The 15,478-nt window shown below is 44.0% G+C and overlaps 1 protein-coding gene across 1 annotated transcript in view; it reads right to left on the bottom strand.

Moving 5' to 3' along the window:
• Positions 1-15,478, bottom strand: part of ESR2 (estrogen receptor 2) — a 70,655-nt gene that overhangs the window by 22,578 nt on the left and 32,599 nt on the right. Inside the window, exons 5-6 of the mRNA XM_005285890.5 lie at positions 14,969-15,107; positions 13,205-13,338 (exon numbers count right to left, since the gene is read on the bottom strand). Of these exons, the coding sequence (XP_005285947.2) occupies positions 13,205-13,338; positions 14,969-15,107 (273 nt within the window). The remainder of the gene's footprint in view (positions 1-13,204; positions 13,339-14,968; positions 15,108-15,478) is intronic.

Genomic DNA, 15,478 nt, shown 5'->3' with positions numbered 1-15,478 from the left:
CAGGAAGCAGATAAGAGCCTTACGGGACATTGGACGGTGGCACGGAGTGACCCACTGCCTCTCAGCTCTCCTAATAGTTCCAGGTTTGCTGTTGGAGGAGGACTCTTATACAAGGAGACCCTTTCTGGTGGGCATAAGGAGGACTGGCATCCTCAGAGACAGTTGGTAGTTCCAACTAAGTATAGGGAAAAGCTCTTGAGCTTAGCCCATGATCACCCTAGTGGCCATACCAGGGTGAACAGGACTAAAAACCACTTGGGGAAGTCATTCGACTGGGAGGGAATGGGCAAGGACATTTCTACCTATGTCCGGTCTTGTGAGGTGTGCCAGAGGGTGGGAAAGCCCCAAGACCAGGTCAAGGCCCCTCTCCAGCCACTCCCCATTATTGAGGTTCCAGTTCATTGTGTAGCTATGGATATTCTGGGTCCTTTCCCTAAGAAGACACCCAGAGGAAAAAACTGTACATACTGACTTTCGTGGATTTTGCCACCCGATGGCCAGAAGCAGTAGATCTAAGCAACACCAGGGCTAATAGCGTGAGCCAGGCATTGGCAGACATTTTTGCCAGGGAAGGTTGACCCTCCAACATCCTTACGGATTTGGGAACTAACTTCATGGCAGGGACCATGTAACATCTTTGGGAAGCTCATGGGGTGAACCAGTTGGTTGCCACCCCTTGCCACCATCAAACGGCCTAGTGGAAAGGTTTAATGGGACTTTAGGGGCCATCAGATGTAAATTCGTGAATGAGCACTCCAATGACTGGGACCTAGTGTTGCAGCAGTTGCTCTTTATTTACAGGGCTGTATCACATCCCAGTTTGGGGTTTTCACCCTTTGAACTCGTTTATGGCCACGAAGTTAAGGGGCCATTACAGTTGGTGAAGCAGCAATGGGAGGGGGTTACATCTTCCCCAGGAACTAACGTTTTGAACTTTGTAAATAGGGTGACCAGATGTCCCGATTTTATAGGGACAGTCCCGATTTTTGGGTCTTTTACTTATATAGGCTCCTATTACCCCCCCCCCCACCTCCGTCCCGATTTTTCACACTTGCTGTCTGGTCACCCTATTTGTAACCAACCTGCAAAATACCCTCAAAGACTCTCTAGCCCTTACCAGAGAGGAGGTTGCAGTAACCAAGATGAGAGATGAAGAGGGCTTGGAAGAGAGTTAGCTGCATGGATGAGAAAGAAAACATTGGCTTTTAGAAATATTATGGAGAAAGTAGTAACAAGTTTGGAGACAGCCTGGATATGTGGGGCACGAGAATGGCAGATTTGGTCACATGTGGAACTTAACAAAACAAAACAAAAACCAGCTGCAGTTTGCTGTAAGCAAAAGGCAAACCTTGATGGTGCATGCTGCTTTAAAAAAAATCCAATAATTATCTCAATGAAGCTCCATAAGAATAGTTTAAACCTGCAAATGTGAAGAATGTTCCTATTAGAAGTCCATTATCACAAAGGGTACGTCTATACTTACCTCCGGGTCCGGCGGTAAGCAATCGATCCCGGAAGTGCTCGCCGTCGACGCCGGTACTCCTGCTCGGCAAGAGGTGTACGCGGAGTTGACGGGGGAGCCTGCCTGCCGTGGGTGGACCCATGGTAAGTTCGAACTAAGATAGTTCGACTTCAGCTACATGAATAACGTAGCTGAAGTTGCGTATCTTAGTTCGAAGTGGGGGGTTAGTGTGGACCAGCCCAAAGTGAAGCAATCAAGAAATTCACTGAAGAGGGACGGGAGGGGTGGCCAGCTGTAAACTGCAGGCTGTAGTCCGAAGAAACTGTATCTAGCACCCAGCGGTCCGAAGTGACACAGGACCAGGCCGACCAGAAAGGGCGGAAGCGGTTGAGGAAAGGGAGGGTTGGATCCAGTACATTGGCTGGGGTGCACCCTCAAAATGACTGCTTCTGGCCTCCCTGACTTCTGGGAGGGTCAGGTTGAGCAGCCGGATGGGAAGAGGACAGGTAGCGTCTCTTGGGCCCTTTGTCCTTGTCCTCTCTCCTGTAGAAGCCAGACCGGGGAGCCACCTCAGGACTTAGATTGCGTCGGAGGAGGAGGCGGAGGGCGGAACAGCTTCCTGGACTACTGAGGGGTGTGCAGGCCCAGGGAATGGAGGGTGGCTCAGGAGTCCTTGAGTCCATGGAGCCTAGAGTCAGCTAGCTCAGAAAAGAGCCCCAAACCCTCAAATGGCAGATCCTGTATTGTGGTCTGCATCTCCTGAGACAGCCCAGAAGCTTGCAACCAGGAGCCGAGTCCGTCACTTCCCAGGCCATTTGGAGGACTCTGCAGGCCACCACCATGCCTTCGTTCACCAACGTGGTGAACTCTTGGGCACGATCCTATGGGAAAGCCTCCGTGAACCGTGAACTTATTAAGGGAGTCCCACAGGTTAAAGTTATAACGTCCCAGCAAGGCCTGGTGTTTAAAAACCCTAAATTGTAGGCTGGCTGTCGAATAAACTTTTCACTCGAATAAGTCAAGTCTCTTGGCCTCTTTATTTTTGAGCGTTCCAGTGGGGTGGCCCTGTCTGTCCCTTTCATTCACCGTGGACACGACTAGTGATGCCACAGGGGGATGCGTATACAGATACTCAAAGCCCTTTGCAGGGACATAGTATTTCTTTTCCGCTTTCTTGGATGTTGACGGAATAGATGAGGGGGTTTGCCACACAGACTTGGATATTTTGAGCATCCCTGTGTGGATGGGCAATGCGATTTTTGCCGGTGTGGTGGCAGAGATGATATTGAAGAGTTCCTTTATCTCTTCAGCAATCTCTTCAATTTGCAAGCCTAGATTCTCTGCCACCCATTTAAGGTGGGCCTGATGCTCTTTAAAATCGTCTGGGGGACTGCTGGTGTGGGAGGGTCCGGCCACCACCTCGTCTGGGGACAATGACAACTGAGTGGCCCAACGGATGGTGTCACCCCCTTCTTTGTTGGGGGAGTGCTCACTCAGCACCAAAGTACAGGGCATGGGTTCTGCCTCCGCCCTGGTGCTGCGCTCCAATTGCGGCACTGGTGGCACCTCAGCTGGCTTGTCTGATGCGGACAGGGAGGGTTCGGAGTACTGGATTGGCATCACCGGCACCCCACATGGATTCCAGCACTGCCACTGGGGGGCCACGGCCCCTGCTGAGTCAGCACCGCGGCCGGTGCCACCTAAGTCTCCTGCCTCAGAGAGGAGTCACCATACCTCGGCGACGGGCTGAAGTCACGGTCTGAACCCTTGAACTCAATGCCTGAGTCCTCCTACTGACCCTGGTAGGTGAATGGTGCGGGGACGGGGAGTTGCGCCACCTTCTGGAGGAACGGTACCGCGGTGAGCATGACCAACGTTGAGACCCCGAGCGAGGCCTCCAGGATGGGGACCAACAACAAGACCACCTTCTGGGAGAGGGTGTTCGGTGTCTAGGCAACCTATGGCCAGACAATAGTCAATACTGGCGGTACAGGGAGCGACACCACAAGTCCAGAGTCCACTGCCTAGTAGGAGTGGATCTCGTCAAGAGATCTTAGCCATCTGGCCGGCGAGCTAGGGTGTGGCACTGGGTCCCGAGGTCGCAGCGAGGGGACTTACATCTGCGATCCAGTAACCTGGAGTGTTCCGCCAGTCTATGCTACAGCATCCCAGTGGCCTTCCCCTTCGGTGCCTCAAGCAGAGCTGTATCAGTCACCTGGTGTGGCACCTGCGGAGTCGGTCGGCCTTGCTTCTTGGCCGCTGAGACCGCTTCGGGCACTGCAGGCCCCATCACAGGTTGGGAACCCTTGCCACTACCCGGGGTGTGGGGATGTGTCCTTGGTGGAGTTGGTGGGTCTGACTTCCGCTGTAATCCCGTGACTCCTTGTAGCGGGCGCATGGCCTGACAGAGGTCCTTTGCCTGATGCTCCTCTGTCCTTTGGTGCCAAGGGGCTTCGTTTCTTCGGCTTCTTCTTCGGCACTGGCAAGAAGGAGCTGTGCCGGGCCGAATCCAGTGCTGTGCTGTGCACCGAGGCCAAAGTGCTGGGTGTAGGTGCTGCAGCGGAAGGTTCTGATGCTGGATGAAGAGCAGCCTCCATCAATAATGTCCTCAAGTGAATACCCCGCTCTTTGAGTCCGCAGTCGAAAGTTTTTACAGATGTGGCACCTGTCCTTGCAATGACCTTCTCCCAGACACTTAAGGCAGCCATCATGCAGATCGCTGATCGGCATCGGCCTGCTGCATGACACACATGGCTTAAAGCCAGGGGAGCGGGGCATGGCCCCCTCGGAGCAAAGTCCCAACGGGGGACTCTCTTGACTAACACACGCTATCAACTAACTATGAAACTATGTACAACCACAACTAACAAGTCAATGGATAAACCGCTACTGTTCTTGCAAAGCAAGACAAGGCGCTCCAACCAACCGTCATGGGCGGTAAGAAGGAACTGAGAGGGCGCAGGGCCGGCAGTGCCTGATATACCGCCACATGGGAGTGCCACTGCCGGCGCTACAGATACTGCTAAGGCAGAAATCTCCAACAACTGTGCACATTGGCGCGCGCACACCTAAAATGGAATTGACATGAGCAAGCACTCGAAGACGAAACCCTTGCAGATTTTGCATCGGTCTGCTTGGTGCACCTCCCCCAGACACTTGAGGCAAGAGTCGTGGGAGTCACCTGTTGCCATGGGCTTGTGGCAGGTTCCGCAAGATTTAAATCCTTGGGATCGAGGCATGACCCAAACCCCAAAGGGGAACAGGAAAGCTGGGGTGGGGGAGAGACCCCACTCCTACACAACTCAACTCAACTCACTAACTCACTTTAAAACACTATTCAAACTATTAAAACTATGTACACACAACTAGCTAATAGAACTAGGGGAGCACTTGCAAGAACAAGCAAGCAACCGCACTTCCAACGACCGTCACTGGCAGTAAGAAGGAACTGAGGAAGCGCCGGGTCGGCAGGGTCCTATATTCACCACTATGGAGACGCCACTCCAGGGGGCTTCACAGCTGACCCAACGGGTGCTGCTAGGTGAAAAACTTTACAATGACTGTGCACATGGTGCGTGCACACCTAATTGGAATCGATATGAGCAAGCACTTGAAGAAAACCTACTTGTCAATGGGAGTGCTGTGAAACAACAAGCAATCCTTCATACTTAAATCCTAAAATTGCATATCAGACAGATAGTTTCCCATTTGTAATATTCCTAAAAAGTTTACTGTGGAGATAATCAAAATATTACAAGCCTTCTACTATTGGCACCTGATGCCATTTCCAAATACTAAAATGGACATGACTGAAAACATGACAGTGCTTGCAGAACAACTTAACCTGTTCAATGTTGTGTCCTGGGCTGCTGCAGTGGGAATAGTGGGACTCTGACAACTGAAAAATGTTTACTTAATTATGCTTCTTTTAATTTAATAATGCTGAATTATCCATGAAGAAGAAGAAACCACAATGTAGCTTCTACACAACTTGATTTGCCACATATTTTACTAGATAGCAGGTCTGCTGCAGATTATAGAACAGCTGCAGATAACTTGCCTTTGTCAGGAACTGGAGAAGACTGAGGAAAGAGCTTTCTGCAAACTACAATTCACACTGGAAAGTCAATAGATTGTTAGATTCTGTATCAATAGATAGAACACTAAGATCCCATTCTTACTCACAGAAAGGAAAAAAAGAACAGGGATTACAGAACTATATTAAAGGCACCATAGTAAAAAAAATAAAACAATTTAGTAGTTGTTTAAGAGCTTATGGTGTTTTACATACCAGCAAATGGCAATAAGAAAATATATCAGATCCTTGTATAAGCCTAAGCCTAAGAACCCTTTTAGCTTTTGTCTTCAGAGAGCAGACAGGTGACTTGCTGTGAAAATCTGGACAACAAATTATTATTAGGTTATCCCATGTACTGTTATCACACTGCTCACTTAAAAGCATAGACTCTTCAGCATATGAGAGACAGACATAGGGCTAGTCTACACTGGCAATATTAAAGCGCTGCCACGGCAGCGCTTTAACATGGCTTGTGTAGTCCCAGCAGAGCTGGTAGCTATGCCCCTCGTGGAGGTGGTTTTTTTAGAGCGCTGGCGTGGCTCCCAGCGCTGGCGCACGGTCTATACTGGCGCTTTACAGCGCTGAAACTTGCTGCGCTCAGGGCGGTGTTTTTTCACACCCGAGCAAGAAAGTTGCAGCGCTGTAAAGTGCCAGTGTAGACAAGCCCATAGACAAAGGGCCAGACCCTCAAATAAGGTCCAAAGAGTGTAGATACCCTTGTAAAAGTAGAAGCTTTTGTAGCTCAGTGTCTGTGCTTGTTTTACAAGTTTTAAATCTATAATATGGTCCTCTCTGATCACACTGGTCTACAATTTTTGAGAAGTCGTCTGCTTCAGAGATAAAATGTGCTATTTATTATGTATTTTGATGTGCTGAATTCAAATATGACAATTAAAACAACTGATTGGCTACTGTTTAAGATATTTAAGTTTTTACATTTTATGTCTATGTATATTGTGTAGATAGAGTTTTAATCATAAATTGTAAACCTAGGTCTTTTCATGTGTTTATGGTTGCTTTACATGATAAATATTTCACCTGTCCTGTTTATGTAACACTTTAAAAATCAGCAAAAGGGTTATATAAATAAAATTTATTATGACACAAAAGGCAAAAAACTATTATGTACATAGTTTAGTCCTATTTAGTGTCTACTCGGCGCTTCTTGGTTTGTCTCTTGTATTAATTAAATGGAGCATCTCTTGTCACTGTCCAGCAATAGCCTGCAAGCATTGATGGGCTCCATTTGCCCTGATAGCATTTCTGCATTGTTGCAATGTCCTGGTGAAATTGCTCGCCTACTCGTTGCTCACTGCTCCGCAGTTCGGTGGAAAAAAATCTAGATGAGTGTGCAAAAAATTTATCTTTAGTGACATGTTGCAACCAAGGCTTTTGTATGCCTTGAGGAGGTTTTCCACCAACAACCTGTAGTTGTCTGCCGTGTTGTTTCCGAGAAAATTTATTGCCACCAACTGGAAGGCTTTCCATACCGTCTTTTCCTTGCCACGCAGTGCATGGTCAAATGCATCATCTCGAAGAAGTTCACGAATCTGAGGACCCACAAAGACACCTTCCTTTATCTTAGCTTCACTTAACCTTGGAAATTTTCCACGGAGGTACTTGAAAGCTGCTTGTGTTTTGTTAATGGCCTTGACAAAGTTCTTCATCAGACCCAGCTTGATGTGTAAGGGTGGTTATGCTCCCAGTACTTCTGTTAGTCTCAAAGGTGCCACAGGACCCTCTGTTGCTTTTTACAAAATCTTCCTTGATTCAACAAGTGGTGGATGCTGAACACTTTTCCTCCCAGGCTCCAATGACTGTCGGAGTGGCCAATCTTTCTTGATGTAGTGGGAATCTCTTGCACGACTATCCCATTCGCAGAGAAAACAGCAGTACTTTGCGTATCCAGTCTGCAGACCAAGCAAGAGAGCAACAACCTTCAAATCACTACAAAGCTGCCACTGATGTTGGTCATAGTTTATGCACCTCAAAAGTTGTTTCATGTTGTCATAGGTTTCCTTCATATGGACTGCATGACCAACTGGAATTGATGGCAAAACATTGCCATTATGCAGTAAAACAGCTTTAAGACTCGTCTTCAATGAATCAATGAACAGTCTCCACTCATCTGGATCGTGAATGACGTTGTGGGCTGCCATCACACCATCGATGTTGTTGCAGGCTACAAGATCACCTTCCATGAAGAAGAATGGGACAAGATCCTTTTGACGGTCACGGAACATGGAAACCCTAACATCACCTGCCAGGAGATTCCACTGCTGTAGTCTGGAGCCCAACAGCTCTGCCTTACTCTTGGGTAGTTCCAAATCTCTGACAAGGTCATTCAGTTCACCTTGTGTTATGAGGTATGGTTCAGAGGAGGAGGATGGGAGAAAATGTGGGTCCTGTGACATTGATGGTTCAGGACCAGAAGTTTCATCCTCTTCCTCGTCTGACTCAAGTGAGAATGATTCTGGTGCATCAGGAACCGGCAGTCCTTCTCCGTGGGGTACTGGGCGTATAGCTGATGGAATGTTTGGATAATGCACAGTCCACTTTTTCTTCTTTGACACACCTTTCCCAACTGGAGGCACCATGCAGAAGTAACAATTGCTGGTATGATCTGTTGGCTCTCTCCAAATCATTGGCACTGCAAAAGGCATAGATTTCCTTTTCCTGTTCAACCACTAGCGAAGATTTGTTGCACAAGTGTTGCAGCATATGTGTGGGGCCCACCTCTTGTCGTGATCTCCAATTTTGCAGCCAAAATAAAGGTGATAGGCTTTCTTAACCATACTGGTTATACTGCGCTTTTGGGATGCAAAAGTCACTTCACCACAAACATAGCAGAAGTTATCTGCACTGTTCACACAAGTACGAGGCATCTCTGCTCACTTTGGCTAAACAGAAATGTGTCCCTTTGCAAAATCAAACACTGACAAATAAGAGAGCACGACACTGTATGATTTCTAGAGCTGATATAGGGCAATTTGTTCAGCAGAGTGATGTAAGCTTCGTTATGATTGCATCATCCATGACTTCTAGGAATAACATGATGCAATTCATATCATGTCTGACGCAATACCAGCCTCAGATTGCATCATTCACTGTTTTGCCTAAAAAGCAAGTACTGTCCAAACCCAGTCATAGATTTATTCATAGATCCAATCAAAGATGTATTTTAGTCATTTCTTGTTTAAATTGAGATCCCTTCCCTTTATAACTCACTTATCCTCCGTCATTCCCAAGTCAAGGGTCGTATATACTGACCCAATAGCATATCTTGAAAACTAGAGCCAATCAACAATTTTAAGCATCATTTTCGTTCTCAGTGACCCAGAATTAGTAAAGTTTGACTACATTTATTTCAGAAGCATTTTGGCTGTAGAGCAGTGTCATTAGGGAAGTTTAAATCTAGCATTCAGTGTTTACCAACTATATGCAGAGATATTAAAAAAATACTTTGTCCTACAGCATAAAGGGACAAAGTAGCCTAAGTCAGATGCTTTCAATTGGATAAATAAAAATTAGAAAACAATGGCCAGTCATTTTTAAACAAAAAAGCTTTCAGAGCATAGAAAAGAAATCTAAACTTAAAATCTGTCATGTCTATCCATAGCATCCATATTCCTGTCTGCAATTTGTCATGCATTGACATGAAATATTTTAATGCCAAAAGCTATACCAGTACACCATTTCACCCAAGAAGTTATATGGAAGCACACAGTATCAAACTATGGGCTAAATCCTGCAGTCCTCATTACTGTAATTTAAATGGAAGCATCCCCAAAGTAAGGACTGCAAGATTTTGATTTTTTTTTAACTATAATTTTCTTAATCCACTGAAACAATTTAAAAATCCCAATTTCTAAATGGGCATTTCAACATTATGATAGCAATCACTTTCAGGCCAGTTATGCAGCCTGTATGCTGGAAAATCTTCCACAGACTTGAATGGGAGATTTGTCTAACAGACTGCCATAGAGCTGGTGCCTTCAAGGATTAACAGACTACCCACAGCATAGTTATCACATATTCAACATTTGTAAAATTAAACATACATCTAATTTCAAGATTTACTAAGATTGTCCTTTCCCAAAATTCCCTGCACTGTATTTATGTCTTTCTTCTTGTCCTTGTCTAGGCTGGCCTTGTAAAAAAAAAATCATACAGGCATGGGATAGGATTACTGAGTTTAAACTGAGGCGCTTACACAAGATACCTGAAACACCCTGACCATGTAAGGACCCTGTAAGAAAATAGAAGAACAGGAGTACTTGTGGCACCTTAGAGACTAACAAATTTATTAGAGCATAAGCTTTCGTGGACTACAGCCCACTTCTTCGGATGCATATAGAATGGAACATATATTGAGGAGATATATATACACACATACAGAGAGCATAAACAGGTGGGAGTTGTCTTACCAACTCTGAGAGGCCAATTAATTAAGAGAAAAAAAAACTTTTGAAGTGATAATCAAGCTAGCCGAGTACAGACAGTTTGATAATAAGTGTGAGAGTACTTACAAGGGGAGATAGAGTCAATGTTTGTAATGGCTCAGCCATTCCCAGTCCTTATTCAAACCGGAGTTGATTGTGTCTAGTTTGCATATCAATTCTAGCTCACCAGTCTCTCTTTGGAGTCTGTTTTTGAAGTTTTTCTGTTGTAATATAGCCACCCGCAGGTCTGTCACTGAATGACCAGACAGGTTAAAGTGTTCTCCCACTGGTTTTTGAGTATTTTGATTCCTGATGTCAGATTTGTGTCCATTAATTCTTTTGCGTAGAGACTGTCCGGTTTGGCCAATGTACATGGCAGAGGGGCATTGCTGGCACATGGCATTTGCTCCAATCCCTCGGATAGAGACAAGCACCTACAAGATCTCTATCAAGCATTCTTAAAACTACAATACCCACCTGCTGAAGTGAAAAAACAGATTGACAGAGCCAGACGAGTACCCAGAAGTCACCTCCTACAAGACAGGCCCAACAAAGAAAATAACAGAACACCACTAGCTGTCACCTTCAGCCCCCAACTAAAACCTCTCCAGCGCATCATCAGAGATCTACAACCTATCCTGAAAGATGATCCTTTATTCTCACAGATCTTGGGAGACAGACCTGTCCTCGCTTACAGACAACCCCCCAACCTAAAGCAAATACTCACCAGCAACCACACATCACTGAACAAAACCACTAAGCCAGGAACCTATCCTTGTAACAAACCCCGATGCCAACTCTGTCCACATATCTATTCAAGTGACATCATCATAGGACCTAATCACATCAGCCATACCATCAGGGGCTCGTTCACCTGCACATCTACCAATGTGATATATGCCATCATGTGCCAGCAATGCCCCTCTGCCTGTTTATGCTCTCTGTATGTGTGTATATATATCTCCTCAATATATGTTCCATTCTATATGCATCCGAAGAAGTGGGCTGTAGTCCACGAAAGCTTATGCTCTAATAAATTTGTTAGTCTCTAAGGTGCCACAAGTACTCCTGTTCTTCTTTTTGCGGATACAGACTAACACGGCTGTTACTCTGAAACCTGTAAGAAAATAATTATTTAAGGCAGTGAGTCCCAAAGGAAAGGAAAAGAAAAAGAAAGAAAAATAATAGCCCCACAGCCCTACCCCCAAAAAGTACTCTGCCTGGTATCAGAGATCAATGATCTCTCTCTAAGGGTGGGATTTTCAAAGACAGATAAGTGATTTAGGAGTCTAAGTACCATAGACTTGTGCTTCTAAATCAAGTAGATGCTTTTAAAAATTCTACCTTAAATGCTTCCATGTTTAAAAAAAGATCATGCCAGCCATCACCCTATGCATGTTGACAGGAGATTATGTCCCCCTTCTGTTTTGCCCTCAAATGAAATGGAAGGAGCCTTGTACCAATAATATGAGCACTTGTGAATACCTATGGTTTTTAAGCCCACACAGAGATTTAGGAGGCAGTACTGAGTTCTCTTCAATGGTATCTCATTTAATTTTACCATTTAAATGGCTAGCTTTTTTCTAACATGGCTGTTTTGCAACCATCACATTTTTGTTTGTCTGAATAATTTTTTAACAAGCTTGACTTTTTTGTACTTGTGAAATGGTTTTGATCACATATTTAGATTATTAGATGAGCAAGACTCTTAAGAAAATGTGTTGACAAACTTGCTAAATAAAAGGATAAAATTCTGTTTTCTGTTAAAATACTGGTATTTTACTTATTTATGGATAGACAACAGCTGGACATAAGTATCTCTGATTCCCCTTCAGAATTATCCTGAGGCTATTGTGACAGACCCAGACCAGTGGGGTACAGGAGTCCGGTAGAGGGCAAATATACTGGTCACTGGATGAGTAGTTTTCTGTTCCCTGAGTGACCAGAGCAGGGGCTGCACTAGAGTAATCAGGAACCTGCTAGAACCAGTTAAGGCAGGCAGGCTAATCAGGGCACCTGGGTTTTAAAAAGGAGCTCACTTCAGTTTGTGGTGTGAGTGTGAGGAGCTGGGAGCAAGAGGCGCAAGGAGCTGAGTGTGAGAGGGTGTGCTGCTGGAGGACCGAGGAGCACTAGCGTTATCAGACACCAGGAGGAAGGTCCTGTGGTGAGAATAAGGAAGGTGATTGGAGGAGGCCATGGGGAAGTAGCCCAGGGAGTTGTAGCTGTCATGCAGCTGTTACAGGAGGCACTATAGACAGCTGCAGTCCACAGGGCTCTGGGCTGGAACCCGGAGTAGAGGGCAGGCCTGGGTTCCCCCCAAACCTCCCAATTGACCTGGACTGTGGATTCGCCCAGAGGGGAAGGTCTCTGGGCTGTTCCCCAACCCACATGGTGAATCTCTGAGGCAAGAAAATCTGCCAATAAGCACAGGACCCACCAAGATAGAGGAGGAACTTTGTCACACTACATACTGAAAATAGTAGATATAAACAATATCATATTTTGTTTATACAGATGTTGTTTTGGGACACATCACTACAGGATGGACTCTGGGATGAAATGATTACAGCGAAGTCTACCAAGAACAGGGCCAATACATTTATTTGAGCATGTTATGTGTTAGTCTCTAAGGTGCCACAAGTACTCCTGTTCTTTTTGCGGATAAAGACTAACAGGGCTGCTACTCCTAAACCAGGGATGTAGTTCCCAAAAACATTTTGCAGATCAGCTGAATGCTTTAAATTATTTCTGCTGGTGAATTATAATAATAAAAAAAAAACTGGTATCAAGGGAGCAAAGAGACGGCAGACAGCAGCCCAGAGGGGCTTATCCACATCACAAATGCTCCTGATCCAGAGGGATAGGAGCAGAATTTCCCACTGATCAGCAGGCTCCAGCAATTTAAAAGGACAAGCCCCTGACCCTTCTGTGGGCCATAAACTCCACTCCCCGAAGAGCGCGTACAGACTTTTGAGTCCCTTTATCAGCTTTTACCCTAGAATGCAGCCCAAAAATATCTAATAATAATATGACCTAGGACTTGACTGAATATACCAAACATAAAGCCATTAAAATGTTAGCAACAAAAAGCACTTTCTATTTTTTTTCATTCTTTTTCAATGGTTCATGTGTCCTTTGATATTTTTGCCAATTTTAGACACAGATTTTTCCCCTAAATAGTCAGCACAACTTGACATACCTCAAGGGAAAATGTGTACTCACTGGAATTGAGAAGAATCATAGCCTTGACACACAGATACTCCTTGTGCTGTAATTTCAGCTCTCGAAATCTTGATGTTGTGGCCAGGAGCATGTCAAAGATTTCCAGAATTCCTTCTACACATTTCCCCTCATCCCTATATAAACATAGAACAAAGAGATGATCCCCCTGCCCAAAAGAGTTTACAATTTAAGTATAAGAAAAGAGACAACAGATGGAAATAGAGACAGTGGAGTACAAGGAAACAATTAGACAATATTGGTCAGCATGATCAACAGTGATCTCAGCTCACTAACTGCGTGTGGTCAAGTTTTTTTGTAGGCATCACAACAAAGGAAAATTTTAAGGAAGGATTTGAAGGACAAGCTATCATTGATTTAAAAGAGAAGTGAACTTTACAAATAACTATTTGTTTGAGAAGGTACATTTCCTACAGTAGCTGAAGATCTCCATAAAAATCGGATCACAGACCACATATAACTTCTTGAAAACTTTGTTTTAATTTACAGAATACCCTTAATGTCTGCTGAGCCAAACTCTGCCCTACCTTGCTGAGATGAGGGAATGTATACAACAGGCAATCCATATTCAGAACATACCTGCTTCTATAAAAAATCCAATGTGTAACACACTTTTCTTAGTAATTTATTTAGTATGGTCTTGAACAAAGCATATCCTTGAAATGATTTTTATGTAAGTAAATCAACATTTATGCCATATCATTTGGAAACAGAATTTGTTTCCTTTGTTACAGAACCAATATTGCCTTTTAACTATCTGCAGCCTATAAGATGATGCTTTGTATCTCACTCAGGCACATTAATGTTACAGATCTCAATTTTTGCTTTTTTTCCCCATAGGTGCAAAGTGCTTAAGAAACAATATGTTAGGGCCAGGTAGGAGAGTAGATTACTTCATTGACTTTTCACCTTTGGGAACCTGCTCAAATTCTGATTAGGTCTCGCAGAGAATTGTTCATATTACATCCCATCCAACTGGCACACACTGCTATGCGGATGCCTGAAAATGGCAATATGGTCACTTGTAACATATGGAATTAACTCAACTAAAGAAAAGTTTTCAGTGTTTATTTTATTTACATAGCACACAGACACACAGCTATTCCTACTTCACTAACATTGCAAAGCCTGTTATTTTTGCCATATTTAGAAAAATTAGTGTACTGTAATGATACTGCAAATGGAGAAGATGCTATAAAAGTATATTTAGGTGGGGATCATATATGTTATGTTTTGATAACATGTCTAGTCTTTCTTGGGGGAATCTAGTAGCTACAAAAACGATTTTTAAATTGTGTTTTTTAAAAATCTGGTAAGTGTCTAGAGTGCTGGACAGCCACTAGAGAAATCAACAAATACTGATATGTTGAACATAGTTATTTATAAAAAGAACAGGAAGTGGGCTGTAGTCCACGAAAGCTTATGCTCTAATAAATTTGTTAGTCTCTAAGGTGCCACAAGTACTCCTGTTCTTTTTGCGGATACAGACTAACACGGCTGCTACTCTGAAAATAGTTATTTATGACAGGAATTATTAAGGAACTCACAAGTTTGATCCACCTGACAATATTATTTTTGTCCAGAGTTCCTTCTGGAGAGATTAGGAACCTCATAACATTATTTTTACAGTATCATTTACTTTCAAATGTGAAATGTTAATAGTATCCCTAATGGCTATATGCTCCCTTTTACCATATGCTGAAAATAAACATACATCAGAAGAGACTAATTTATATTTTTCCTCACCTGTCTAATACAAGATCTGGTGCAAAAATTAGCTTGCCAGGATAATCAATCGACCTCCACATCAGACCCACCATTAAAACTTCCATCCAACAACTCTCCAAAAGCCTCACTTGGTCATACAGACTGAGCTCTATGAAGCCTAAAACAATGAAATAGTAACATCAGACATGTCCACCTATCTGTTTCATTATTTTGTTTAAAAAAAAAAAAGGTTAAAAAAGAGCACAGAAAATATCTCAGACACTAGAAGAAAATAGTCACAAGTTATATGTTGTGGAGAAAGTTCACCACAAAACAGTTTTAAAATCATGAAGAATCATACTTGTGTTACTGCTTTTGCATATAGGATGAAATTCCTCTGTATGCACAGAGGCAGCTCTAGGTCTACACACCTCTCTGTGCAAGGTAAATTTCTATTAGCAGCAACAAAGGAACAGAAGAAGCAGTAGCAGAGTGTAACTCGTTACATTACATTCTACTGCTCCTACTGGGGAACTGATCCTCCGCTGT

This window comes from Chrysemys picta, chromosome 4 (genome assembly GCF_011386835.1).
Source record: "Chrysemys picta bellii isolate R12L10 chromosome 4, ASM1138683v2, whole genome shotgun sequence".
Taxonomy (NCBI): domain Eukaryota; kingdom Metazoa; phylum Chordata; order Testudines; family Emydidae; genus Chrysemys; species Chrysemys picta.
The sequence above is the reverse complement of the archived record's forward strand: the minus strand, read 5'-3'. Positions and strand labels throughout refer to the sequence as shown.